General features: G+C 38.3%; 1 protein-coding gene across 8 annotated transcripts in view; it reads left to right on the top strand.

The window, feature by feature from the left end:
• The window catches only part of RFX7 (regulatory factor X7), a 161,614-nt gene that overhangs the window by 76,707 nt on the left and 56,958 nt on the right, over positions 1 to 27,949 (top strand). For 4 of the 8 annotated variants that reach the window (XM_063639387.1, XM_063639388.1, XM_063639386.1 and 1 more), the window contains one exon: positions 22,088 to 22,265. The exons of 3 other annotated variants lie outside the window; for them this stretch is intronic. In XM_063639387.1, coding sequence (XP_063495457.1) covers positions 22,088 to 22,265 — 178 coding nt within the window. Of the gene's footprint in view, positions 1 to 22,087; positions 22,266 to 27,328; positions 27,611 to 27,949 lie in introns of those variants that run through there. One more of the 8 variants, XM_063639392.1, reaches the window with a different exon arrangement.

The raw sequence follows: 27,949 nt of genomic DNA on the forward strand, positions 1-27,949 counted from the left end.
TACCTGCAAGTGGAACTAGGACATCTTTTGTTTTTAGTCTAAACCAGAGGAAGAAAAAGAATGTGGTGGTTAGCAACATATGTGTCATGAGACAACCTATTAGTCATGCTGTCCAGTGTTAAGGGCCCCAGCTTTCGTGTACTCTGTGTATATCCCTGTCAAAGCTATTACCATGTACTGTGCTATCGCCAGCTTAATTTGTTTTCTTCTCCAAAAATAAGTTTTGGAAGTAAGGGCTGGGTCTTATGTCTCTATATCCCTAGTACTTTAACACTATCTTTTCATGGAAGACACTCAGTAAATATTTACTGGATGGTTATTTACAAACAGTGATTATCAAAAAGTAAGTAAATATGCACATAATATCCCTAAACAAAGTTTCTTTGTTTTTTATTGTTATTGTTAGTATTTATTAATTACTATGAGGCAGACAAAGGCTTCACATGTTTTATCATTCAGTCCTCATAATTTGCCTGTGAGGTTAATGTGTCATCATTGTCATTTTACAGATGAAGAAACAGACTCAGACAAGTTTAAGTAATTTACCTAAGGTTTTAAAACTTACTTATTGGTAGAGTTAGACATTTAATTCAGATAATCTGACTTCAGATCCCAGACTTTTAAAAAACTATGCTATATCATTCTTTACAGATTTTCTCAAGTATGAACTTATAATCAAGAAAATGTTCCTTAATTTTCCAAATAGAAAGTAATCTGAAATGAAAAATTAAAAACTGGACTCATCTTACTGAATTTTAGTAACCAATAATTGTAAATGCAGTCTGTTTTTATAAGCAGGTTGTCTGAATGCCATTTAAAAAACTTACAGTGTGCTCACTAAAGTAAAATAGCTAAAATAATGTTAGATATTTAAGTTGATTCCAATTATGAAGACAATATGAAATCTACTAGAAGTAAAAAATATAAAGGATCTTTTCTAGTTTTAAAGCTATGAAAAATTTTGTCTGTTTATCGGTAAAGACAAATGACAATATTTGTAGTAGCATAAATATGAATAGATTTTTTGTTAATGTTTTAGTGCTTTTGCAGTGAAAATGTAATTTTAACAATAACCAGCATATCTTAAACTAAATTTCTTATCTGAGTTGTAACACTTTTAGATGTATAATGTCATAATACACTTGTAAAGCTGATCCAGTTACAGTTTTCATAATTAGTTTAATAGTGAGGGTAACATTTTACCCTTGATATAGCTAAACCCAGCTGAGTGTAAAAGTTTCTCAGTCTGTATTACCGAGTGCCCTTATTTTACTTCACTTACCTTGGTCTACCAGAGAGGTGTAGTAGGGACTAAAATGTAAGAGAAATAACTTTTTTTTTCCTTGAGACATCGTCTCACTCTGTTACCCAGGCTGGAGTGCAGTGCCGTGATCATAGCTCACTGCAGCCTCAAATTCCTAAGCTCAACTCAAGGGATCCTTCTGCCTCAGCCTCCTGAGAAGCTGGGATTATAGGTGCACACCACCAAACCTGGCAAAAAAAAATTTTGCTTTCTTGTATGGATGAGGTTTCATTATGTTGCCACGGCTGGTCTTGAATCGACTCCTGGCCTCAAGTGATCCTCCTGCCTCAGCCTCCCATAAGAAAGAATTCTTAATATGTGATGTACAAAAGGCCTAGTCTGCTGAGAGTCAACCAAAGGAGAATGGGAAATAGTAGTCCAGTGTTTCCCAAAATATGCTCCTTGGAATAGTAATTCCATAAAATAGGAATATGTTATGCAAAAGGTTCCATAACCAGGCATGGTAGCTGTCGCCCCAGCTGCTCAGGCTGGGAGGATTACTTGAGCTCAGGAGTTCCAGACTGCAGGAGCTACAGTTGTGCCGCCACAGTACAGTCTGGGTGACAGAGCAAGACGCCATATCTTTAAACCAAAAAAAAAAGTTCCATAGTCAAGTATGTTTATGAAATCAATTAAAAGAGGTCTTAAATGCTGTATCAGCTGCCACATGTCATCAACTTTATTTGTGCAGTATGTTCCAAAATTTTTTCGCTCTGAATTCCTCTTCACCCTTTTCCTCATACAACTTCTCATGAAACTGGTGTTATGAAACACAATATTTATGAAATAGTAAGGTCTATAGGGCAAGTTTCTAGAGTAGAAAGAGAAATTACTTTTTACATATTATTCATAAGTAACAGGATGTTGAGAACTTCCTGTTTATATTACTGCCTTCAGGTGTGTATACCAACAGGAAGCAATCTCCCAACTAATTCTAATGTTTGGGTCCCCTAAATTGACTAGTTTTGCTTTGGAGTTATTAGAAAAAATAAAGGTTAAGAGGGCTCTATATTTTGGTTCCCTTTAGCAAGGCTAATATAAAATTAAATAACATTTAGCTTGCCAGGAACTCAGCTGAAAACAAGAGAAAAGTATTTCTATCTCATGGATTCAGTAATTCAACAGCAATCCTAGTAAGATTTTTTTTTTTTCTTTTTTTTTATTATACTTTAGGGTTTTAGGGTACATGTGCACAATGTGCAGGTTTGTTACATATGTATCCATGTGCCATGTTGATTTCCTGCACCCATTAACTCGTCATTTAGAATTAGGTGTATCTCCTAATGCTGTCCCTCCCCCCTCCCCCCACCCCACAACAGTCCCCGGAGCATGATGTTCCCCTTCCTGTGTCCATGAGTTCTCATTGTTCAATTCCCACCTATGAGTGAGAACATGCGGTGTTTGGTTTTTTGTCCTTGCGATAGTTTACTGAGAATGATGTTTTCCAGTTTCATCCATGTCCCTACAAAGGACACGAACTCATCATTTTTTATGGCTGCATAGTATTCCATGGTGTATATGTGCCACATTTTCTTAATCCAGTCTATCGTTGTTGGACATTTGGGTTGGTTCCAACTCTTTGCTATTGTGAATAGTGCCGCAATAAACATACGTGTGCATGTGTCTTTATAGCAGCATGATTTATAGTCCTTTGGGTATATACCCAGTAATGGGATGACTGGGTCAAATGGTATTTCTAGTTCTAGATCCCTGAGGAATCGCCACACTGACTTCCACAATGGTTGAACTAGTTTACAGTCCCACCAACAGTGTAAAAGTGTTCCTATTTCTCCACATCCTCTCCAGCACCTGTTGTTTCCTGATTTTTTAATGATGGCCATTCTAACTGGTGTGAGATGGTATCTCACTGTGGTTTTGATTTGCGTTTCTCTGATGGCCAGTGATGAGGAGCATTTCTTCATGTGTTTTTTGGCTGCATAAATGTCTTCTTTTGAGAGGTGTCTGTTCATGTCCTCTGCCCACTTTTTGATGGGGTTGTTTGTTTTTTTCTTGTAAATTTGTTTGAGTTCATTGTAGATTCTGGATATTAGCCCTTTGTCAGATGAGTAGGTTGCAAAAATTTTCTCCCATTGTGTAGGTTGCCTGTTCACTGTGATGATAGTTTCTTTTGCTGTGCAGAAGCTCTTTAGTTTAATGAGATCCCATTTGTCGATTTTGGCTTTTGTTACCATTGCTTTTGGTGTTTTAGACATGAAGTGCTTGCCCACGCCTATGTCCTGAATGGTATTGCCTAGGTTTTCTTGTAGGATTTTAATGGTTTTAGGTCTAACATATAAGTCTTTAATCCATCTTGAATTAATTTTTGTATAAGGTGTAAGGAAGGGATCCAGTTGCAGCTTTCTACATATGGCTAGCCAGTTTTCCCAGCACCATTTATTAAATAGGGAATCCTTTCCCCATTTCTTGTTTTTGTCAGGTTTGTCAAAGATCAGATAGTTGTAGCTATGCGGCATCATTTCTGAGGGCTCTGTTCTGTTCCATTGATCTATGTCTCTGTTGTGGTACCAGTACCATGCTGTTTTGGCTACTGTAGCCTTGTAGTATAGTTTAAAGTCAGGTAGCGTGATGCCTCCAGCTTTGTTCTTTTGGCTTAGGATTGACTTGGCGATGCGGGCTCTTTTTTGGTTCCATATGAACTTTAAAGTAGTTTTTTCCAATTCTGTGAAGAAAGTCATTGGTAGCTTGATGGGGATGGCATTGAATCTATAAATTACCTTGGGCAGTATGGCCATTTTCACGATATTGATTCTTCCAACCCATGAGCATGGAATGTTCTTCCATTTGTTTGTATCCTCTTTTATTTCATTGAGCAGTGGTTTGTAGTTCTCCTTGAAGAGGTCCTTCACATCCCTTGTAAGTTGGATTCCTAGGTATTTTATTCTCTTTGAAGCAATTGTGAATGGGAGTTCACTCATGATTTGGCTCTCTGTTTGTCTGTTATTGGTGTACAAGAATGCTTGTGATTTTTGTACATTAATTTTGTATCCTGAGACTTTGCTGAAGTTGCTAATCAGCTTAAGGAGATTTTGGGCTGAGACAATGGGGTTTTCTAGATATACAATCATGTCATCTGCAAACAGGGACAATTTGACTTCCTCTTTTCCTAATTGAATACCCTTTATTTCCTTCTCCTGCCTGATTGCTCTGGCCAGAACTTCCAGCACTATGTTGAATAGGAGCGGTGAGAGAGGGCATCCCTGTCTTGTGCCAGTTTTCAGAGGGAATGCTTCCAGTTTTTGCCCATTCAGTATGATATTGGCTGTGGGTTTGTTGTAGATAGCTCTTATTATTTTGAGATACGTCCCATCAATACCTAATTTATTGAGAGTTTTTAGCATGAAGGGTTGTTGAATTTTGTCAAAGGCCTTTTCTGCATCTATTGAGATAATCATGTGGTTTTTGTCTTTGGTTCTGTTTATATGCTAACTATCCTAAATATATATGCACCCAACACAGGAGCACCCAGATTCATAAAGCAAGTCCTCAGTGACCTACAAAGGGACTTAAACTCCCACACAATAATAATGGGAGATTTTAACACCCCACTGTCAGCATTAGACAGATCAACGAGACAGAAAGTTAACAAGGATATCCAGGAATTGAACTCAGCTCTACATAAAGTGGACCTAACAGACATCTACAGAACTCTCCACCCCAAATCAACAGAATATACATTTTTTTCAGCACCACACCACACCTATTCCAAAATTGACCACATAGTTGGAAGTAAAGCTCTTCTCAGCAAATGTAAAAGAACAGAGATTATAACAAACTGTCTCTCAGACCACAGTGCAATCAAACTAGAACTCAGGATTAAGAAACTCAGTCAAAACCACTCAACTACATGGAAACTGAACAACCTGCTCCTGAATGACTATTGGGTACATAATGAAATGAAGGCAGAAATAAAGATGTTCTTTGAAACCAACGAGAACAAAGACACAACATACGAGAATCTCTGGGACACGTTCAAAGCAGTGTGTAGAGGGAAATTTATAGCACTAAATGCCCACAAGAGAAAGCAGGAAAGATCCAAAATTGACACCCTAACATCACAATTAAAAGAACTAGAAAAGCAAGTGCAAACACATTCAAAAGCTAGCAGAAGGCTAGAAATAACTAAAATCAGAGCAGAACTGAAGGAAATAGAGACACAAAAAACCCTTCAAAAAATTAATGAATCCAGGGGCTGGTTTTTTGAAAAGATCAACAAAATTGATGGACCGCTAGCAAGACTAATAAAGAAGAAAAGAGAGAAGAATCAAATAGATGCAATAAAAAACGAAAAAGGGGATATCACCACCGATCCCACAGAAATACAATCTACCATCAGAGAATACTACAAACACCTCTATGCAAATAAACTAGAAAATCTAGAAGAAATGGATAAATTCCTCGACAAATACACCCTCCCAAGACTAAACCAGGAAGAAGTTGAATCTCTGAATAGACCAATAACAGGTTCTGAAATTGTGGCAATAATCAATAGCTTACCAACCAAAAAGAGTCCAGGACCTGATGGATTCACAGCTGAATTCTACCAGAGGTACAAGGAGGAACTGGTACCATTCCTTCTGAAACTATTCCAATCGATAGAAAAAGAGGGAATCCTCCCTAACACATTTTACGAAGCCAGCATCGTCCTGATACCAAAACCTGGCAGAGACATAACCAAAAAAGAGAATTTCAGACCAATATCCTTGATGAACATTGATGCAAAAATCCTCAATAAAATACTGGCAAACCGAATCCAGCAGCACATCAAAAAGCTTATCCACCATGATCAAGTGGGCTTCATCCCTGGGATGCCAGCCTAGTAAGATTTTAGAAGAGCAGACAACCTAGGCTGGTTGGCGTGGCTCATGCCTGTAATCCCAACACTTTACGAGGCAGGAGAATTACTTGAGCCCAGGAATTTGAGACTAGCCTGAGCAATATAGGGGGATCCCATCTCTACAAAAAATAAAAAATCAGCTGGGCATAATGGCATGAACATGTATTCTCAGCTGCTTGGGAGGCTGAGGTGAGAATATCTGTTGAGCCCAGGAGGTCAAAGGCTACAGTGAACCATGAACGTGCCACTGCACTCCAGCCTGGGTGACAGAGTGAGACCCTGTCTCAAAAAAAAAAAAGTAGACAACCTTTGCTTACTTTTTCCCTATCACCTGGCTGCAGAGATGAAAGGCTTAAAACCAGGAATAAAAGAGGCTGAGTATTTTAAGTTCATTTAAGTCTATATTATATACCTTCCAGGAAGAGTGTACCGTCTTATTTTCTAAGCTGTCTAACCAGCCAGTGTTCTAAGAAAGCATTTTTATGTCTTGCCAGCTATTTCTAGGTTTAAAAAATGCAGTTAGCCTATATTTTTGGTGACTTAGCATACCCTAGTAAATCATCTGCTTTACAGGGCGTGCTATGCTCAGCACCTGGAAGGCCAAGTAAACTCACCTGGTCAAAATTGGAACGTGTCTAATGAGTTCCTTGTCGTTGGTACGTATATGGCTTTCTGAGTTAAGTCAGCTCTACTAGGGTAGGGTTTATTCATGAGAACTGACCAAAGGAGGATTTTCTAGAACTATCATCAGGAGAGAAAATTTGAAAAATGATGTGGGGTTACTTCTGGAGTGTTAAGGGTATTGTCACTTCCTGAAACTAGGTAACAGATGCCATAATTCAGATAATTGTGTAGTGAGTCAGGTTCCTTGCAGGGGAGAAGTCTTAGTGATGTCCTCTTGCAAGGGAATGTAGTAAAAAACTTGTAGTTGGTATATTTTAAGTTTTAAACACTGATTATGTAATCCTTTAAAACAGGGGTCCCCCAGGTACTGGTTCGTGGCCTGTTAGGAACCGGGCCACACAGCAGTAACTGAGCAGCGGGCGAGCAAGCATTACTGCCTGAGCTCCGCCTCCTGTCAGATCAGCAGTGGCATTAGATTCTCATAGGAGCACAAACCCTATTGTGACCTGAGCATGTGAGGGATCTAGGTTATACGTGCCTTATGAAAATCCAACTAATGTCTAATGGTCTAAGATGGAACAGTTTCATCCCAAAACCATCCCCATAATCCCCACCCCATCCATGGAAAAATTGTCTTCTGTGAAACTTGTCCCTGGTACCAAAAAGCTTGGGGACCATTGCTTTAAAAGACTTTTCCTCTCTACCTTCCAACTCTACTGGCATAGTGTTTTTACTCCTGAGGCAAATGATCAAAATTAACAGCCTAAGCTGTGTTCTCTAAAAACTGTCCTACTTTAGTGAATAGCAAAGCCTATTATGAGATAAACCTTAAGAACCAACTTTCTGGGTACACATGAGTTGTCCATTACAAAAATCTAAAACCTAAAAAAGAAAAAAAATCATGGCAGAGGTACTAACTACCCCATGTGAAAAATCCAATTTTAGCATAGTTAAAATCAGGCAAAGGAAGGCAGTGCAAGCAGTCTGTTGGTAGGAAGTCTGTACATGTATCATGGTTATCTGTGTGGAATTTCAGTAGTACCTGAGTTCTCACCAGGATCCTATCTGGGACACTGCAATAGAGATTATTTCCCTGGATATAACCTTCCTAGTCTCATCTCCATCTTGGCTTAATGGAATCTTATTGGTATGGCTTGCTCCGTATCTAAGTACTGTATGTGTCACAGATCTTGGATTTTAAAACATATAATTGCTCAGATATAGCCTGGATGGTAATAACAAACAGGTGTGGTTCCAGCCAATCAAGCATCTGGTGCTGATGGGCCTGGAAGGAATCAGCTACTGACCCTGTAGATGGACCAGAAGGGCTAAACTTGAGACCCACAGCTGGATCTGTTCCACAAAATTGTTTCATTTGGCCCACACTGATGTTTTAAAATTTTTGGATTGGTTGCCATATTTTAGAAAGAGGAAAGTTCACAGAAAAACTTAGGTATTTGTTTTCTCTTTTCTCTTGAAAACAGGACACTGAGCCATTGTTTCCACATGACGGCAGTTGATCCTAAGTAGTGGTTATTCCTTTTAACATGACATGCACTCTTTAATCCTCTCAGTCCCCACCATGCTTTTACCTCCTCAGATTTTTCTTACCTATGTTCTACTGTACTCATGTGCATTAAGTGCCTGGCGTTTGAGTTTGTGGCTTTTGTGTTAGATTATTTGGGAGCAAGGTTATTATAAGAGCTATTCTTTACAGGGTTGGGGACCCATAAGGGTACGTATGAGGATAGATAATGGGAAGAAAGCCTCTGTTTTTGTTTCTTAGTAATATGGAGTCTTTACTGTCAGTTCCTGCTTTAGCTGGCCATTACAATGGCCAGCCAATAGAAAGCAAAAATAGTATATAACAAAGAATAATGATAACTGTTTTGAGTCTCTGCTATAGATCAGCCACTGTGTAAAATATGTTGCCTTCCCACTTTCCTATGAGACCATCCTTGATTACTTTATTTTAAATTGTGGTTTAACATACCCTCCCAACACTTTTTCTTCATAGCATTTATCATCATCATGTAACATATGTTTTACTTTTAAATTTTATTGTCTGTCTTCTGTTACTAAAATATAAGATAGTGCCTAGAGCATAGTAGGCACTTGATGCTAGATGAATATATAAATGAATAATCTTGTTTAATTTTTAAACTTTCCAAGTCTGTCCCATGGTTTAGTGTTTTAAATCAGAAGCCAGTCTTCTTCATTTACTTATTGCTGAAGTGTTCCTGAGAAACAGACCTACTATTAGAATGGAGCCTTCTAAGAGGTGACACACTCCCAGCAATAAATTTGAGTAGTGGATCACTCCAGTAGTAATTCTTAACAATTACTTTCCTGCCCTCCAGAGATATATGCTGCATCTGTGAGGGGTTATGGATGTGTGGAGTATGCAATTCCAAAAAATTATCTTCTTCCCTTTACAAGAGAAAGCATGCTTTCTCACCTCAAATCCTTGCTTTAATGAATGCTAAATGGTGACCAAGGTCAACTCACCAACCCAGACTTGATCGAAACTAAAAATTTTGTTTGCATTATCTAATTAAGATATATCAAATAAATAAATAACAAAAATTAACCTGTTACTGCTCGAAAAACGCTCATGGGTAGAAGAAGATCACATTTATTTTGTGATATGGCACTGGAGTTAGTGTTAGTAAGATTTATCTCAGAATCTTATTTTTTCTTTCTGTTCACTTAGTGGAGAGGAAATAGGCAGTTTTCAAAATGAAGGGCATGTCTGTGCAGAATGTACTTGAATGGGAAAACTTGGCAGTGGGGCCAGATTTAAATAGCTTGTTTGGTTTTGTTTAGTATCACAAAAAGAAATAATTTATATAGGGCCATGCCATTTAAAGGATTGTGAACCTTTTACTCTTTCCTTTTTTTACATTAAACACTTGAGTTCTTTTATCCTCCTTTAGTATGTGAGAAAAACATAGTTATTAATGTTTTTGTTTTTCTCTCCTGTTAGGGACTCAAGTAGACTAAATTGCCACTGAGGCCCCAAAAAATAAGTTCTGGTAACTTTTGTGTTTCATGATTATAAACAATGCTCTAACCATTGTCAGCTAGCTTTCAAATTTATTACATTGTCTCAAAAATATGATGGCAATTTCTCATCATTACCTGAAAGAAACGCAATTTTCATTAATATGTTTATATTCAAAGAATGACATAATACACAAAAGTGTGCTCTGATGGAAACAAATGAATTCTTACAGTATTCTAATTTTTCTGTCTTTGCACTTTAAGTCATTTCAAACTTGCAGAAAAGTAAACTCTAGGGGAGAAAAGAAGGAAAGGTTACTAGGAACAGAGAAAACAGAGACTACAGAATTGACTTTTCCTCTCAATGGCCTACCTGTTTGTTAAGGCTGTAACTTTGTCATCTTGAAGAATCCAGTAGAAATCCAGTTTTTTGAAAGCATCGTGGCAGCTGGACTGCCAAGTACCATCATTTTCTTACATACTGAAAAAAGTTAAAAACACAGCGACTAGAAAGATCTAAACCTGATCCTTCTTGCTGATACCACCACCCATCCCCACCTGCTAGTAGAACCATGTGATCTTTTCAAATAGCACACAGAAACATTGACAATAACCCTGCCTTCTCCTGAGTGATTCAGAGTGAATTTAGGGGAATGTTACATGATGATCCTGTGATGGTGAGTTTTTGTAGAATTTAACAATGGGAAGAAGTGTTCTTAAGATGGCTCTCATTTGAATTCTATTTCAAGGGGACTGAACTCTTTTGGCTTTGATACCCCTTGGCTATTTGAACCATAGTTCCTACTATATGAGTGTTTTAGCAATATGCCCTTGTCTAAGCATTTCATTTGGTTCTTACTTTGGCACTTATGTAGCCAAAGATACTATGATACTTTCTACCGTGTTATTCATTATCTCAGTTTCAGAGATTCAGCTTCCTTTTTTACTGTTAAGTTCTAAAAAATTCATTGTGGTTGTGTTGCTTTCCTGGATTTATCTTTTGATTTATCATCAATTTATGAACTCAGTTTCTTAAAAGTGTTAAACAGGCAAATATAAATAGCTAAGAAAACCAAAATATATTTTAGAGCACATTCATAAAAATTACCAGTGAATGTCCCTACTTTTTTCTTTTATAATGTAATCAATTCTTAGTTTTATGTGCAGAAACTTCTCAATATTAAGCACAGAATCTACTTAGTAATATCTTACATGTCTATCTTGGAGTAAAATTTGTCAGTGCTAATGTTGCAGCCCCTTGGGGCTTCTTAATATTGGAATTTCTCCAGGCTTGATTATAGTTGCGGGAAGTTCAAAGGGAATTTTTTTATTGTTCAGCTTGTTTTTAGTGGCAGTAAATTCTCTAGGTCATCCAGCAGGATTAGGAAGAGAAGCACTGTGAGAAACAAGTCTGGGTTTTGCTGAAATTTGCTTGTCAGCACTGCATCACTTTTCCTTAACTGTTCTCTAAGTACTGATGTCTTTCAAATTGACTCAGATCATACTCCTTATCTTTGAGCAGAATATTTTGAACAGAAAATTAAGCCATTTTCATTTATATACCTAATTCAGTAGGTTTGTAAATAAAAGGGCAAATCCTTACAATAATACAGTACAGTAAAAATTACTCTCCCCTTTTGATTTATATTTTCTAGAACTGAGAATAGAAAAACAATTTCCTCTTACATTGTTTATAGTAGGTAGCCCTTAAAAGAAAATCACTTATCCCTGCCACCCCCAGTGGTCCTCATAAGTTAGGAAACTGAAAATTCCTGAAAATTAAGAATTCTAAGCAACAAGCATGGAAAATAGAGTCCTCATACCTGACCTTTTTCTCTATCTTCCTTACTCAATCCTGTGGAAGAACTGCTGGGGCCTGAGAGAATATAATATCAGGTATGTTGATTGTTTCCATAAATTTAAAGAGGCTACAGAATAAGCTTTATATTTTCTCCCTTTTGATCCTTATACTTTCTCCTTTTTGATCCTTCTGTCAGTGATCTGGTGAAGAACAGTCCTTTTAGAAACTGCTCCTGAATCAGTGTCGCCTGAGGGGGGAAAAATTAGTATTTCTTTTTGGAGTTTTGTTTTTGAAGCTTAAAAAAATCAAGGGCAGACAAATTCAAGCATAATTATTAGTGTATTTATGTTCCCTCCATATATGGTAACTCAACTGAAGAAACAGTTAAACTTGATTATTTAGGTTTCTGGAATTTAAGCTGACTTCCAAATACAAAGTTAAAACTTAAAAAAAAAACAACAAACTTTTTACTGATACCAATCTGTAAAGAAAAATTTCATGGACTAATTATGGACATGATACCCTGATTGGTCATCTTCCACCAGAATTCATTTATTGTCAACCTGGCCAGTACTTTGGAAGGTGTTTATAAGTCTCAACAAGCATTTCTGCTAATTCTGGAAATAGTGATCCTCAGATATAATTTCATCATCAAGGATTTGCAAGAAAGCTCCTCAGTGAAGTACTAATTGTTATGCTCTTTATAAGCATCAGCCCTTCCCCAGTTTTTTAACCTTGCTTAAAAAAACAAAACCAAACAGAATAACATGAGAAGGAAGATTGTCGTTACAGGAAACAAATCACTACAGATTTCAAATAAGGGAAATCACTTTTCATTAACATTTGTGAAGTTGTGGCTTAAACCTGATGCTTCACATTTTCACAGTGGTCCCTAAAAACAGGAGCAGATCTCTCCATTTAGACTACTTTTAAACTGAATATTATGCCAATAAATAATGAAAACATAGTTCCTTACCATCTGCTTAAAGGTCTTTAAGTTCTGGTAATAAGACATCTAAAACTCTCTCTAGTTCTCTGCAGTCCATCTGGTATGTATTGACAGTTGAGAAGCAGATGTCCTGAGCAAACAGGGACACCAAAAAATTAGTATTTGCAATATAGAATATTGTTTCAGGTAATTCTTTATGACAGAAGAGAAATGAAAAGTTACCCATTTTGTTCCCAGCCAAACCTGGGAAAAGTTATTTCTGAACTATTCTGCTTAGATTGATTATTTCTTTCTCTCTAGTAGCACAGCCGTTGTCAGAAATATTTACTACAATTATATGTAGATAGCTTAGGAAAAAAATAGTATCTGCCCTTTTCTGCACTCACCCTAAGGGAAGCCAGTACTTGTGTAACGTAATCTTCAATGATGAGTGACCAAGTCTGATGGTCACCTATAAAATCTGGAGGACCCTTGCTCTTGTGGTATTCCAACCAAGTTAGTGGAGATTACCAGGCTAAATAACGTCGTGAATTTCTTAAAGATGCCTTACCTACTCCTAAGTTCATTGAAGCCTTATTCACAATACCTAAGATACAGAAGCAACCTACATGTCCATCAGATGAATGGATAAAGAAAATGTAATTATACATACACAATGAAGTAGTATTCAGCCTTAAAAGGGGGGAACTTCTGTTATTTACAACAACATGGACTAACCTGGAAGGCATTATGCTAAGTTAAATAAGCCAGGCACAGAAAGACAAATAATGCGTGATCTCACTTATATATGGAATCCAGAAAGGTTGAACTCACATACATAGAGTAAAGTGATGCTTACCAGAGACTGGGAGGTGGCAGGGAGGGATATGGGAAGGGGAGATGTTGATCAAAGGGTACACAGTTTTCGTTAGATAGGAAGAATAAGCTTTAGTGCCCTATTGCACAGAATGGTGTCTGTTATAACAATAATGCGTTATATATTTCAGAATTGTGAAAAGAGTTGTTTTTTGGGTTTTGGGGGTGGGTTGTTTTGTTTTGTTGAGACAGGGTCTCACTCTGTTGCCCAGGCTGTAGTGGCACAATCCTGGCTCACTGCAGCTTTGACCTCTGTGGGCTCAAGCAGTTGTACCACTTTAGCCTCCCAAGTAGCTGAGACTACAGGTATGCACCACCACACCAGCTAATTTTTGTATTTTTTGTAAAGATGGGATTTTGCCATATTGCCCAGGGTATGAGAGTAGATTTTAAATGTTTTAGCTACATTAAAAAAAATGTGAGGTGATGGATTTCTTAATTAGCCTTATTTAATTATTCCACATTGTAAATATATAGCAAGACATCACACTGAACTCCGTAAATATTTAAAATTAATATTTAACAATTAAAATTTAAGGGGCCAGGTGTGGTGGCTCATGCATGTAATCACAGCACTTTGGGAGGCTGAGGCAGGAGAACCACCTGAATCCAGGAGTTCGAGGCTGCAGTGATCTGTGATTGTACCACTGCTCTCCAGCCTGGGTGACAGAGTGAGAGAGACCCTATCTCTTTAAAAAAAATTCTTTTTCTACTTTAATATTTTAAATGCCTTACTTTGTCACATCAGATTTTCTATACTTGTCGATAGAATTTGAATTATAAACTCTTCTGCCAAAGATCTGATTTTAAGCAATTACATATTGTAAAAATAATATTTACGTAACAATACCTATCATAAGTTTTATATCACAAAAATTATGAGCATTTTGTTACTGTGTTTTATATTTTGAAATTGATACTCAGCTTAAAAAGCTTGCCTAATATTACAAAGCTAATGAGTGGCAAATCTGGAACTCAGATCTGGGTCTTCTAATTCTGTATCCTATACCTTACCCCACTATAGCTTACTGCTTGATATAGACATCAATTTCAAGTAACAGCTGCTTCATTCATCTATTTTATATATATATCATATCCTTATTATAGGTCTTATGGGTTATTCTTTATTATTAATTTGTCAGTAGGAGACTTGCTTATTAACCTCAGATTTATAAAAGCTTCATCAAAGCTACTTTTATTACTCTGCTCATCAGTTACTGGGTGATATTCTTATATGAGAAGTCTCTATGACATAAGTTCTAGAAGAGTCAGTGAATCATACATTTTGCTGTATGACCATCTTAAGGATAAATTGTTAGGCCGGGCGCAGTGGCTCACGCCTGTAATCCCAGAACTTTGGGAGGCCAAGGCGGGCAGATCACTGAGGTCAGGAGTTCAAGACCAGCCTGACCAACATGGTGAAACCCCGTCTCTACTAAAAATACAAAAATTAGCTGGGCGTGTTGGCACGTGCCTGTAATCCCAGCTACTCAGGAGGCTGAGGCAGGAGAATGCTTGAACCTGGGAGGTGGAGGTTGCAGTGAGCCAAGATTGTGCCACTGCACTCCAGCCTGGGCAAGAGAGCAAGACTCCATCTCAAAAAAAAAAAAAATTGTTAGGTTTTTTTCCTAAATTAAATACCAACTCAGAGAAAGACGTTTTCATATGCTGAACATAAAAATGGCATTCTTTTTCACCTGTAATAAAGAATCTCATGATATAGATGTAGCACAAAAAATCAGTAGAGAAAGTGTGAAATACTCAAGTGATACTGGGATAATTTTTAGTTAGGTCCCTACTTTATATCTTACAGAAAAATAAATTCCAGAGGAATTAAAGGCCCACACATGAAAAACAAAATTTTTAAACTTTAAAAAGAAAATACAGGATACTATCTTTATGACACTGACATAGGGGAAAATTTCAAAAACAAAAGACCAAAAACTCAGATTATGAATGAAAAGATTGATAGATTTGACTGCCTGGAAATGACAAACTTCGATATGACAAGACTTCAAAATCAAAATGAATAGACAGGCTACAACTAGGAGAAGATATTAGCAGCACTTTCAACCACTAGAGGATTAGTATCCAGACTGCCTGATAAATATCCCCATATTTAGATAAGCAAAAGAAATGAATGGGCAATTCCTTGAACATTGTGGTTCTCCAAGTGTAATCCTCTGACCAGCATTAGCAGCATCCCCTAGGAGCTTGTTAGAAGTCCAGATTTTCAGGTCCTCACTTGAGACCTACTGAATCAGAAACTCTGGAAGTGGGGCCATGCACTCTTTGTTTTAACAAGCTCACTAAGTGATTCTGGTGCATATTAAAATTTTAGAGCTACTCTGTTAAACTCAAATGATAAATAATATGAAAAGATTCGGTCTTATCATCAATCAGAGAAGTATAAAACAATTAGATACTTTTTCATACCCATAAGATTAGCTAAACTTTAAAACTTAAGTTTTAACAAGAATGTGGAGAAATAAATTGTATTATTGCTATTAGGAACATAAATTGGTATAAGTTTTAGAGCGCAATTTGAAAATATCCAATAAGGTTGACTATGTACATTCTTTGTTACCAGATACTTGTACTTTTAGGTTACATACCTTAGGAAAAAACTCTCACACAAGGCCACAAGAGTCACAAATAAAGGATTTCCATTACAGCACCATCTGAAATAGTGAAACTTTGTTATAACGTATTGCCTATCAGTAGAGACATGAACAAACTGTGGTTTTGTTTCATAGAATACTATTTCTATATGCTGTTAAATAGATTAAGTCCAAGATCAGAAGCAAACATGCCAAAAGGTTAGCATCTTGTAAATGTGGATATTGATGCATGCGTGTGCACATTCTCTACTGTGTTTGAAATACTTTGTAGTTTTAATTTTTAAAAATTAAATGAGATATTAAAATATTGAAAGGGTTTCCATTTGGCTGTGTGTTATCTTTCAGGATTCTGCCTCAAAGGTGGATTGAGTTTGGACAAACCAGGATCATTATAGTTGAGGGTCATAACCAGACACTGGAAAACATTTTTTAAAACAGTCAGTAAATGCAGATTAATTGAAGATAAGCTGCATACTTTCCTGAGTAAATGCTACATACGGCCCAAAGTAGAGGAACAGACTGGCATATTGCAGGATCATGTGTAGTAAACTTATTAGAGCTGACTTTTTAACCAGTTTTTGGATTTTTTTTTAAAGTAAAAGTTAACTGGAAGAGAGCATGAAGGCTGTATATTCTAAACTGGTGCTTATAAACCGTTTTTTGCCCATACCCCATTCTGATAAATGTAATTATATTCTTGGTTAATATCATTTGAAATTCAAAATAAGTTAAATACTATTCTAAAAAATTAATGAATGAAAGCCTTTTTTATTATGGGGAGGAGACTTTTTCTTGTTTCCACATTTTTTTAAATATACTTTTTAAGTTCTGGGTTACATGTGCAGAACGTGCAGTTTTGTTACATAGGTATGCATGTGCCCTAGTGCCTTGCTGTACCTATCAACCCGTCACCTACATTAGGTATTTCTCCTAATGTTATCCCTCCCCTAGCCCCACACCCCCTGACAGGCCCCAGTGTGTGATGTTCCCCTCCCTGTGTCCATGTGTTCTCATTGTTCAACTCCCACTTATGAGCGAGAACATGCAGTGTTTGGTTTTCTGATCTTGTGATAGTTTGCTGAGAATGATGGTTTCCAGCTTCATCCATGTCCCTGCAAAGGACATTAACTCATCCTTTTTTATGGCTGCATAGTATTCCATGGTGTATATGTACCACGTTTTCTTAATCTAGTCTATCATTGATAGACATTTGGGTTGGTTCCAAGTCTTTGCTATTGTGAATAGTGCCACAATAAACATACGTGTGCATGTGCCTTTATTGTAGAATGATTTATGGGTATATGCCCAGTAATATTGCTGGGTCAAATGGTATTTCCAGTTCTAGATTCTTGAGGAATCGCCATACTGTCTTCCGCAATGGTTGAACTAATTTACACTCCCACCAACAATGTAAAACCATTCCTATTTTTCCACAACCTCTCCAGAATCTGTTGTTTCCTGACTTTTTAATGATCACCATTCTAACTGCCGTGAGATGGTATCTTACTGTGGTTTTCATTTTCATTTCTCTAGTGACCAGTGATGATGAACATTTTTCCTATGTCTGTTGGCTGCATAAATGTCTTCTTTTGAGAAGTGTCTGTTCATACCCTTTGCCCATTTTTTGATGGGGTTGTTTTTTTTCTTGTAAATTTGTTTAAGTTGTTTCTGGATATTAGTCCTTTGGCAGATGGATAGATTGCAAAAATTTTCTCCCATTCTGTAGGTTGCCTGTTCACTCTGATGATAGTTTCTTTTGCTGTGCAGAACTCTTTAGTTTTAATTAGATCTCATTTGTCAATTTTGGCTTTTGTTGCCATTGCTTTTGGTGTTTTAGACATGAATTCTTTGCCCATGCCTATGTCCTGAATACTACTGCCCAGGTATTCTTCTAGGATTTTTATGGTCCTAGGTCTTACGTTTAAGTCTTTGATCCATCTTGAGTTGATTTTTGTAAAAGGCGTAAGGAATGAGTTCAGTTTCAGTTTTCTGCATATGGCTAGCCAGTTTTCCTAGCACCATTTATTAAATAGGGAATCTTTTCCCCATTGCTTCTGTGTGTCAGGTTTGTCAAAGATCAGATGGTTGTAGCTGTGTGGTGTTATTTCTGAGGTCTCTGTTCTGTTCCTTTGGTCTATATATTTGTTTTGGTACCACTACCATGCTGTTTTGGTTACTGTAGCCTTGTAGTATAGTTTGAATTCAGGTGTCGTGATGCCTCCAGCTTTGTTTTTCTTGCCCAGGATTGTCTTGGCTATGCAGGCTCTTTTTTGGTTCCATATGTAGTTTAAAGTAGTTTTTTCCAATTCTGTGAAGAAAGTCAGTGGTAACTTGATGGGGATAGCATTGAATCTATAAATTACTTTGGGCAGTATGACCATTTTCATGATACTGATTCTTCCTATCCATGAGCATGGAATATTTTTCCTTTTGTTTGTGTCTTCTCTTATTTCCTTGAGCAGTGGTTTGTAGTTCTCCTTGAAGAAATCCTTCACATCCCTTGTAAGTTGTATTCCTAGGTATTTTATTCTCTTAGTAGCGATTATGAATGAGAGTTCACTCATGATTTGGCTGTCTGTTATTGGTGTATACGAATGCTTGTGATTTTTACACACTGATTTTGGATCTTGAGACTTTGCTGAAGTTGCTTATCAGATTAAGGAGATTTTGGGCTGAGATGATGGGGTTTTCTAAATATACAATCATGTCATCTGCAAACAGACAATTTGACTTCCTCTCTTCCTATTTGAATACCCTTTATTGCTTTCTCTTGCCTGATTGCCCTGGCCAGAACTTCCAATACTATGTGGAATAGGAGTGGTGAGAGAGGGCATCCTTCTCTTCTGCCAGTTTTCAAAGGGAATGTTTCCAGTTTTTGCCCATTCAGTATGATACTGGCTGTGGGTTTGTCATAAATAGCTCTTATTATTTTGAGATAAGTTCCATCAATACCTAGTTTATTGAAAGGTTTTAGCATGAAGGGGTGAATTTTATTGAAGGCCTTTTCTGCATCTATTGAGATAATCATGTGGTTTTTGTCATTGGTTCTGTTTATGTGGATTGGGTTTATGTGGATGGGATTATGTTTATTGATTTATGTGGATGGATTACGTTTGTTGTTTATGTGGATTGGATTTATGTGAATGGATTACGTATATTGATTTGTGTATGGTGAACAAGCCTTGCATCCCAGGGATGAAGCAAACTTGATCATGGTGGATAAGCTTTTTGATGTGCTGCTGGATTCGGTTTGCCTGTATTTTATTGAGGATTTTCACATCGATGTTCATCAGGGATATTGGCCTGAAATTTTCTTTTTTCGTTGTGTCTCTGCCAGGTTTTGGTATCAGGATGATGCTGGCCTCATAAAATGAGTTAGGGAGGATTCCCTCTTTTTCTGTTGTTTGGAATAGTTTCAGATGGAATGGTACCAGCTCCTCTTTGTACCTCTGGTAGAATTCGGCTGTGAATCCATCTGGTCCTGGACTTTTTTTGGTTGGTAGGCTATTAATTACTGCCTCAATTTCAGAGCTTGTTATTGGTCTTTTCAGGGATTCGACTTCTTCATGGCTTAGACTTGGGAGGCTGTATATGTCCAGGAGTTTATCCATTTCTTCTAGAGTTTCTAGTTTATTTGCATAGAGGTGTGTATAGTATTCTCTGATGGTAGTTTCTATTTCTGTGGGGTCAGTGGTGATATCCCCTATATCATTATTTTATCGTGTCTACTTGAGTCTTCTCTCTTTTGTTCTTTATTAGTCTGGCTAGTGGTCTATTTTGTTGACTTTTTTCAAAAAAACAGCTCCTGGATTCATTGATTTTTTTTTTTTTTTTTTGGAAGGGTTTTTTGTGTCTCCATCTCCTTCAGTTCTGCTCTGATCTTAGTTATTTCATGTCTTCTGCTAGTTTTTGAATTTGTTTGCCCTTGCTTCTCTAGTTCTTTTAATTTTGATGTTAGGGTGTCAATTTTAGATCTTTCCTGCTTTCTCTGGTGGGCATTTAGTGCTATAAATTTCCCTCTAAACACTGCTTTAAATGTGTCCCAGAGATTCTGGTATTTTGTGTCTCGTTCTCATTGGTTTCAGAGAACATCTTTATTTCTGCCTTCATTTCGTTATTTACCCAGTAGTCATTCAGGAGCAGGTTGTTCACTTTCCATGTATTTGTGCAGATTGGGGTGAGTTTCTTAACCCTGAGTTCTACTTTGATTGCACTGTGGTCTGGGAGACTGTATGTTAAGAATTTGCATTTGCTGAGGAGTGTTTTACTTCCAATTATGTGGTCAATTTTAGCATAAGTGTGATGAAGTGCTGAGAAGAATGTATACTCTGTTGATTTGGGGTGGAGAGTTCTGTAGATGTCTATTATGTCCACTTGGTCCAGAGCTGAGTTCAAGTCCTGAATATCCTTGTTAATTTTCTGCCTCATTTATCTAATATTGACAGTGGGGTGTTAAAGTCTCCTACTATTATTGTGTGGGAGTCTAAGTCTCTTTATAGGTCTCCAAGAACTTGCTTTATGAATCTGGGTGCTCCTGTATTGGCTGCATATATATTTAGGATAGTTAGCTCTTCTTACTGCATTGTTCCCTTTACCATTATGTAATGCCCTTCTTTGTCTCTTTTGATCTTTGTTGGTTTAAAGTCTGTTTTATCAGAGACCAGGATTGCAACCCCTACTTTTTTTTGCTTTCCATTTGCTTGGTAGATCTTCCTCCATCCCTTTATTTGAGCCTATGTGTGTCTTTGCACGTGAGATAGGTCTCCTGAATACAGCACACTGATGGGTCTTGACTCTTTATCTAATTTGCCAGTCTGTGTCTTTTAATTGGGACATTTAGCTTATTTACATTTAAGGTTAATATTGTTATGTGTGAATTTGATCCTGTCATTATGATGCTATCTGGTTGTTTTGCCTGTTAGTTAATGCAGTTTCTTCATAGTGTCGATGTTCTTTACAATTTGGTATGTTTTTGCAGTGGCTGGTACCGGTTATTCCTTTCCATGTTTAGTGCTTCTTTCAGGACCTCTTGTAAGGTAGATCTGGCAGTGACAGAATCCCTCAGGATTTGCTTGTCTGTAAAGGATTTTATTTCTCCTTCACTTACGAAGCTTGGTTTGGCTGAATATGAAATTCTGGGTTGAAAATTCTTTTCTTTAAGAATGTTGAATATTGGCTCCCACTCTCTTCTGGCTTGTAGGGTTTCTGCCGAGAGAGCCGCTGTTAGTCTGATGGGCTTCCCTTTGTGGGTAACCCGACCTTTCTGTCTGGCTGCCCTTAACATTTTTTATTTCATTTCAACCTTGGTGAATCTGACGATTATGTGTCTTGGAGTTGCTCTTCCCGAGGAGTATGTTTGCAGTGTTCTCTGTATTTCCTGAATTTGAATGTTGGCCTGTCTTGCTTAGTTGGGGAAGTTCTGGATAATATCCTGAAGAGTGTCTTCCAACTTGGTTCCATTCTCGCTGTCACTTTCAGATATACCTATCAAACGTAGATTTGGTCTTTTCACGTAGTCCCATATTTCTTAGAGGCTTGACTTGTACCTTATTTTTTTTTCTCTAATGTTGTCTTCTCGCTTTATTTCATTAAGTTGATCTTCAGCTGATATCCTTTCTTCTGCTTGATCGATTTGGCTATTAATACTTGTGTATGCTACACGAAGTTCTCATGCTGTGTTTTTCAGCTCCATCAGGTCATTTATGTTCTTCTCTACCTTGGTTATTCTAGTTAGCAATTCGACTAACCTTTTTTCAAGGTTATTAGCTACCTTGCATTGGGTTAGAACATGCTGCTTTAGCTCAGAGTTGATCGTTATTACCCACCTTCTGAAGCCTACTTCTGTCAGTTCTTCAAACTCATTCTGCATCCAATTTTGTTCCCTTGCTGGCGAGGGGTTGTGATCCTTTGGAGGAGGAAAGGCGTTCTGGTTTTTGGAATTGTCAGCCATTTTGCGCTGGTTTTCCCCCATATTTGTGGATTTATCTACCTTTTGTCTTTGATGTTGGTGACTTTCCAGTGGGGTCTTTGAGTGGATGTTCTAATCCTTTCTGTTTGTTTCTTTTCCTTCTAACAGTCAGGCCCCTCTGCTGCCAGTCTGTTGGAGTTTGCTGGAAGTCCACTCCCGACCCTGTTTGTCTGGGTATCACCAGCAGAGGCTGCAGAGCAGCAAAGATTGCTGCCTGTTGTTTCCTCTGGAAGCTTCGACCCAGCGGAGCACCTGCCAGATGCCAGCCAGAGCTCTCCTGTATGAGGTGTCTGTCGGCCCCAACTGGGAGGTGTTTCCTAGTCAGTATACACGGGTCAGGGACCCACTTGAGGAGACAGACTGACCCTTAGCAGAGCTCGAACGCTGTGCTGGGAGTTCTGCTGCTCTCTTCAGAGCCATCAGGCAGGGATGTTTAAGTCTGCTATAAGCCACTGACTGGGGCTGCTGCCACTTTTACAGAGATGCTCTGTCCAGAGAGGGCCAATCAGGCAGTCTGGCCACAGCAGCCTTGCTGAGCTGCAGCGGGCTCCGCCCAGTTTGAACTTCCCAGCAGCTTTGTTTATCCTGTGGCTGTAAAACTGCCTTCTCAAGCTTCAGCAATGGCTGACCACCCCCCCAGCCCACCACCCCCCACCCCAACCAAGCTCAACTATCCCAGGTGCATCTCAGATTGCTGCTGTGCTGGCAGCGAGAATTTCAAGCCAGTGGATCTTAGTTTCCTGGGCTCCGTGGGGGTAGGACCCGCTGAGCCAGACCACTTGACTCCCTGGCTTCAGCCCCCCTTTCCAGGGGAGTAAATGGTTCTGTCTTAGTGGTGTTCCAGGTGCCACTGGGGTATGACAAATAAGAAAAAAAAAAAAAAGCTCCTGCATCTAGTTTGGTGTGTCTGCCCAATTGGCCAGCCAGTTTTGTGCTTGAAACCCAGGGCCCTGGTAGGGTAGTCACCAGAGGGAATCTCCTGGTTTGTGGGTTGTGAAGACCATGGGACAAGCACAGTGCCTGTGCTGGAGTTCTTCAGGCTCAGTCCCTCACAGCTTCCCTTGGGTAGGGGGGAAAATTCCCCGACACCTTGCGCTTCCCAGGTGAAGTGACGCCCCACCCTGCTTCGGCTCGCCCTCCGTGGGCTATACACACATTCCAACCAGTCCCAGTGAGATGAACCAGGTACCTCAGTTGGAAATGCAGAAATCACCTGCCTTCTGGGTCAGTCTTGCTGGGAATTGCAGACAGGTGCTATTCCTGTTTCCACGTTTTTATCTGCATATATAAAAAGGATCCTTCAGTTTTCTCAAAAGTGCTAGAGGAAAGAGTCTAATTTTTATATTAATCAGGATGGGCTAGTCTATGATGTTGTAACTAAGCCTGAAATATCAGTGGCCTAACCACAAAAATGTATTTTCATTCGCATCATACGCAGCAGAAATCACTGAAGACCGCTGTTCCAAATAAGCCCTCAGAACCAACATTGACAGGAAGGCCAACATGTTATAGCCTCACCAGTGCAACACATGGCTTCCAAGGTGCCACAGAGGGGGAAATGGGATGGGGTGACACATTGATTTTTTTTTTTTGAGACGGAGTCTCTCGCTGTCGCTGAGGCTGGAGTGCAGTGGCGCAATCTCAGCTCACGGCAAGCTCCACCTTCCGAGTTCACACCATTCTCCTTCCTCAGCCTCCCGAATAGCTGGGACTACAGGCTCCCGCCACCATGCCTGGCTAATTTTCTTTGTATTTTTAGTAGAGATGGGGTTTCACTGTGTTAGCCAGGATGGTCTCGATCTCCTGACTTCATGAACCGCCCACCTCAGCCTCCCAAAGTTCTGTGATTACAGGCTTGAGCCACTGCCCCTGGCCAACACATCGATTCTTAACTGTCAGCTGAGTAGTGAATTACGTCACTGTGATCAGATTCATAATAACCACATGACTACAAGCTAACTGCAAAGTGGACTGAGAATTGTAGGTGAGCAGATGTAGCATTGTTGTGCTTTCATAGCTAAAGGTTCAGAAAAACCGTCTTCATAAATCTATGCTTATGAAAATGGGATGATGACGTGCAAGGTCGGCTCACTTGCTGGGGAATAACCAAGGATATTTTACCAAAATTCTCCAGAATTGTTTCCTGGAATGTGTTTGACATATAAATCAAACTTGAGTTCAAAGATTCCTTTTTAATATCTTTTTGCAAAGATTGAAGTGCATGAGAAAGAGGTCTTTTAAGTTTTCAGGCAAGATCTTCAACCACAATAGTATGAAATTATCAGCTACCTCATTCAAAAGACTTGAATAATATTTGAGGTTCTGCCTAAATTTGAAACTGTTTTCACTAGCTTTTCTTTGAGAACTTCAACTCAAGAAAGTGAAGACTTTTAAGTCTACAGATGTTGTTTGTCATTTAAGTTTCACTTCGAATCATCAGATATGTTTTCCAAATGTGCAAAGCTCTGTTAAAAATTAGAGTTTTTAGGCTGGGCGTAGTGGCTCATGCCTGTAATCCTAGCACTTTGGGAGGCCAAGGTGGGTGGATCATGAGGTCAGGAATCGAGACCATCCTGGCTAACACGGTGAAACCCTGTCTCTACTAAAAATGCAAAAAATTAGCCGGGCATGGTAGCGGGCACCGGTAGTCCCAGCTACTCAGAAGGCTGAGTCAGGAGAATGGTGTGAACCCAGGGGGCAGAGCTTGCAGTGAGCTGAGATCACACCACTGCACTCCAGCCTGGGCAACAGAGCAAGACTCTGCCTCAAAAAAAAAAAATAATAGATTTTTTATTATAGCAAAATACACATAACATAAAATTTACCATTAGTGATATTTAGTACATTAACTGTGTTGTACAAGTACCACCTCAATCTAGTTTCAAAACCTTTTCCTTACCCCAAAAGGAAACTCAGTACCCTTTAAGCAGTCATCTGCCTCTGGGAAACACTAAGCTGCTTTCTGTCCCTAGGGATTTGCCTATTTTGGATATTTAATATAAACAAAATCACATGATATGTGTCTGGCTTCTTTCACTTAGCACAATGTTTACAAGGTTCATCCATGTTGTAGCATGTATCAGTACTCCATTCCTTTTATGGCTGAATAAAAAATTATAATTTTTAAAGTTTATGAAGTTGGTCTTTTCTCTGTTGCTCCAAAAATAGAATACCATTATGATTTATTTTATAAATCCAGCCAAAGGAATTTCTTTTTGACCACCAATGAATTTCAACATAGAACAGAAAACTTTTAATTCTTACCATTTAAATCTTCATAAAGCATATCAAATAATCTGATGTTTAACATACTTGCCACATGAGTCTCTTGCCTTGATAATCAAGCAAGATTAGGGTCTTCTCCTAAACCAGTGAGCATTGTTTCAGAAGCCACTAATTAGCAGTGGTTGACACAGTATATCCAAAACCAGAAATCTTGATGGTGAGCCCAGCCTTGCTGGACTGAAATGCCATCACTATACACTTGGGTCATTTTTTTTGTTTGCTTTATAGAATTTTGTTATTATCAGTTTTCATGCTACTCTCCAAATTTTGTCTTCCATGTGTTGTACTCCATATGGCAATGAAAACAGTAATGGAACAGTTACAAGTTTTCATTGTTTTAAAAAAATTAGGACACTGACTTTAATCTTTTTCAAAACTTTTTTTTGCCATCTTCTAAATCATCTCTTTGGTGCTTAATACTAATTTAGAACATCTTCTGAAATTTATTCTATGTTCTGGAATTTCTTCTCTATTCTTTTTTCCAGTATATTTAAAATTTGAAAGCTATATAGAATCCAAGGTTTCTCCAACAGTAGGAGATTTTTTCTTTATGATGAAAAATGATCTTTTTATTATACTTTCTCAGACATGGCTCATAATATTAGGTATTTTATTATTATAACCTCTTAATTTAATATGATTGGCATTGTTGTGATTAAGTGGGTGATGTTAATAATATTTGACAGTAGTTCATACCTAGCATCCCAGCACTTTGGGAGGCAGGAGGATCACTTGAGGCCAGGCAGGAATTCCAGACCAGCCTAGGCAACAATTTTGCAGCAACAAGCTACAAAAAATAAATTAAAAATTACCTGGCTGTGGTGGCACGCACCTCTGGCCCCAACTACTTGGGAGGCTGAGGTGGGATGATCAGTTGAGCCCAGGAGTTTGAGGCTGCAGTGAGCTACAATTAAGCCACTGCACTTCAATCTGGGCAACAGAGTGAGACTCTCTTAAAAAAAACAATTTGACAGAAAAAAAATTTCAGGAACCATATTTAAGACATTAAAGTCCGGCGACATCGGAGGTAGGAAAACCAGCTGGTTAGACATTTTAGAAATTTAAGTGTCATTAAAAGTTCATTAAGGGCAAGAACTGTGGTGGTGGTGTGTTGTTCATCTGTGTTGTACTGTTCACTCTTTGTATGATTTGTGATATATAGTATAGGTTCTTAGTTATTTTATGCCACTTGCGGAACATAGCAGAAAACAAAAGTAATGGATAAGCAAATGAATTATCCTTATTGTTGAAAGACAGCTGAAGACCTAGACTACTGTGGTGGCGTGAAAAATCAAAAGACTGGAAGAAGATGGGGCAGAGTGTTAGAGGGCTAAATAAAGGATTAATGTGGAATGCACCAAGAAAAAAAGAATTAAGCAGACTCCAAAACTAACACTGTGGAAACTAGAGAAAAGAAGGTGATGATAAGTAGCAATTAAGAAGAGAATGTGTGTTTGTTTTCTTTGAGGGGAGAGCTACACAAGGGTATAGCTGATATTATTAGGTATTGGAGCAAGAGCTAATTGGAAAATACCTATACGCCATGGGATTTTAAAAATGTAAATTTGGGAGCTATTTGCATGTGATTGATGAAATCATTATGTGGATGGATTCTAAGATTAAACTTTTGTGGGTATCTTCTGATGAGACTAAGAATAGGCTTGGTTATATCATGTTAGGTATTTTCAAAAACTGAATCTCTGTTTAAACTGTGCTTTATTAAGTAAGAATAAGTTCTACCAGGAATGCTAGTAATCTGTCCACATTTTTCATTGCAATGGAATTTTGCTTAGATGAGGCTACCAGAATTTTACTGTGAATATTTTTATTATAATAGGATTTGTGGCACATTTGAAGTCATTATGGCAAACTGAGTTTAAAAGAAAGTTAGGAAGGCAAAAATTATTTTAAAGGTTACATTTAGAGACAAAATGACATAGTTGCAGGATAGTAGCAATAGAAAATCTTTTTTTTTTTTTTTCTTTTTTTTTTGTGTGAGACAGAGTCTTTGTCCCCCAGGCTGGAGTGCAGTGGCGCGATCTCGGCTCACTGCAAGCTCCGCCTCCCGGGTTCACGCCATTCTCCTGCCTCAGCCTCCCGAGTAGCTGGGACTACAGGCGCCCGCCAACACGCCCGGCTAATTTTTTTTTTGTATTTTTAGTAGAGACGGGGTTTCACCGTGTTACCCAGGATGGTCTCGATCTCCTGACCTCGTGATCCGCCCGCCTCGGCCTCCCAAAGTGCTGGGATTACAGGCTTGAGCCACCGCGCCCGGCCACAATAGAAAATCTTTCAAGTAGATTCTCTAAATAGCCACTGTTGGCAAGCCAACGAATAATTACATCTGTAAGTTCTGGAAAGAGTTACTGGTTTTATTTCAGTGTTTTTAACGTCAGTTCCATCCACAGGTAACAGTAGCACCATCAGTCACATGTTCTAAATATTTGAAAATTAGAAAAGGATTCTAGAAATTATGACATTCATTTTATAGTTGTACAGAAAATTTGCTGTAGCGCTGAAAACCTCATAGCCAGTTAATGATTAGACCAAGACTAACTAATAAATGTTTCTCTTGATTCTTGGTCCAGTACTTGTCCTATAAGACAAGTAAAACCCTCCTTCTTTAAATGTGATTAAAAATGAGAAGCTTTTTTCTGAGCCTTGGTCAATAATTCTATTTATGCC

Source organism: Symphalangus syndactylus, chromosome 5 (assembly GCF_028878055.3).
Source record: "Symphalangus syndactylus isolate Jambi chromosome 5, NHGRI_mSymSyn1-v2.1_pri, whole genome shotgun sequence".
Classification (NCBI taxonomy): Eukaryota; Metazoa; Chordata; class Mammalia; order Primates; family Hylobatidae; genus Symphalangus; species Symphalangus syndactylus.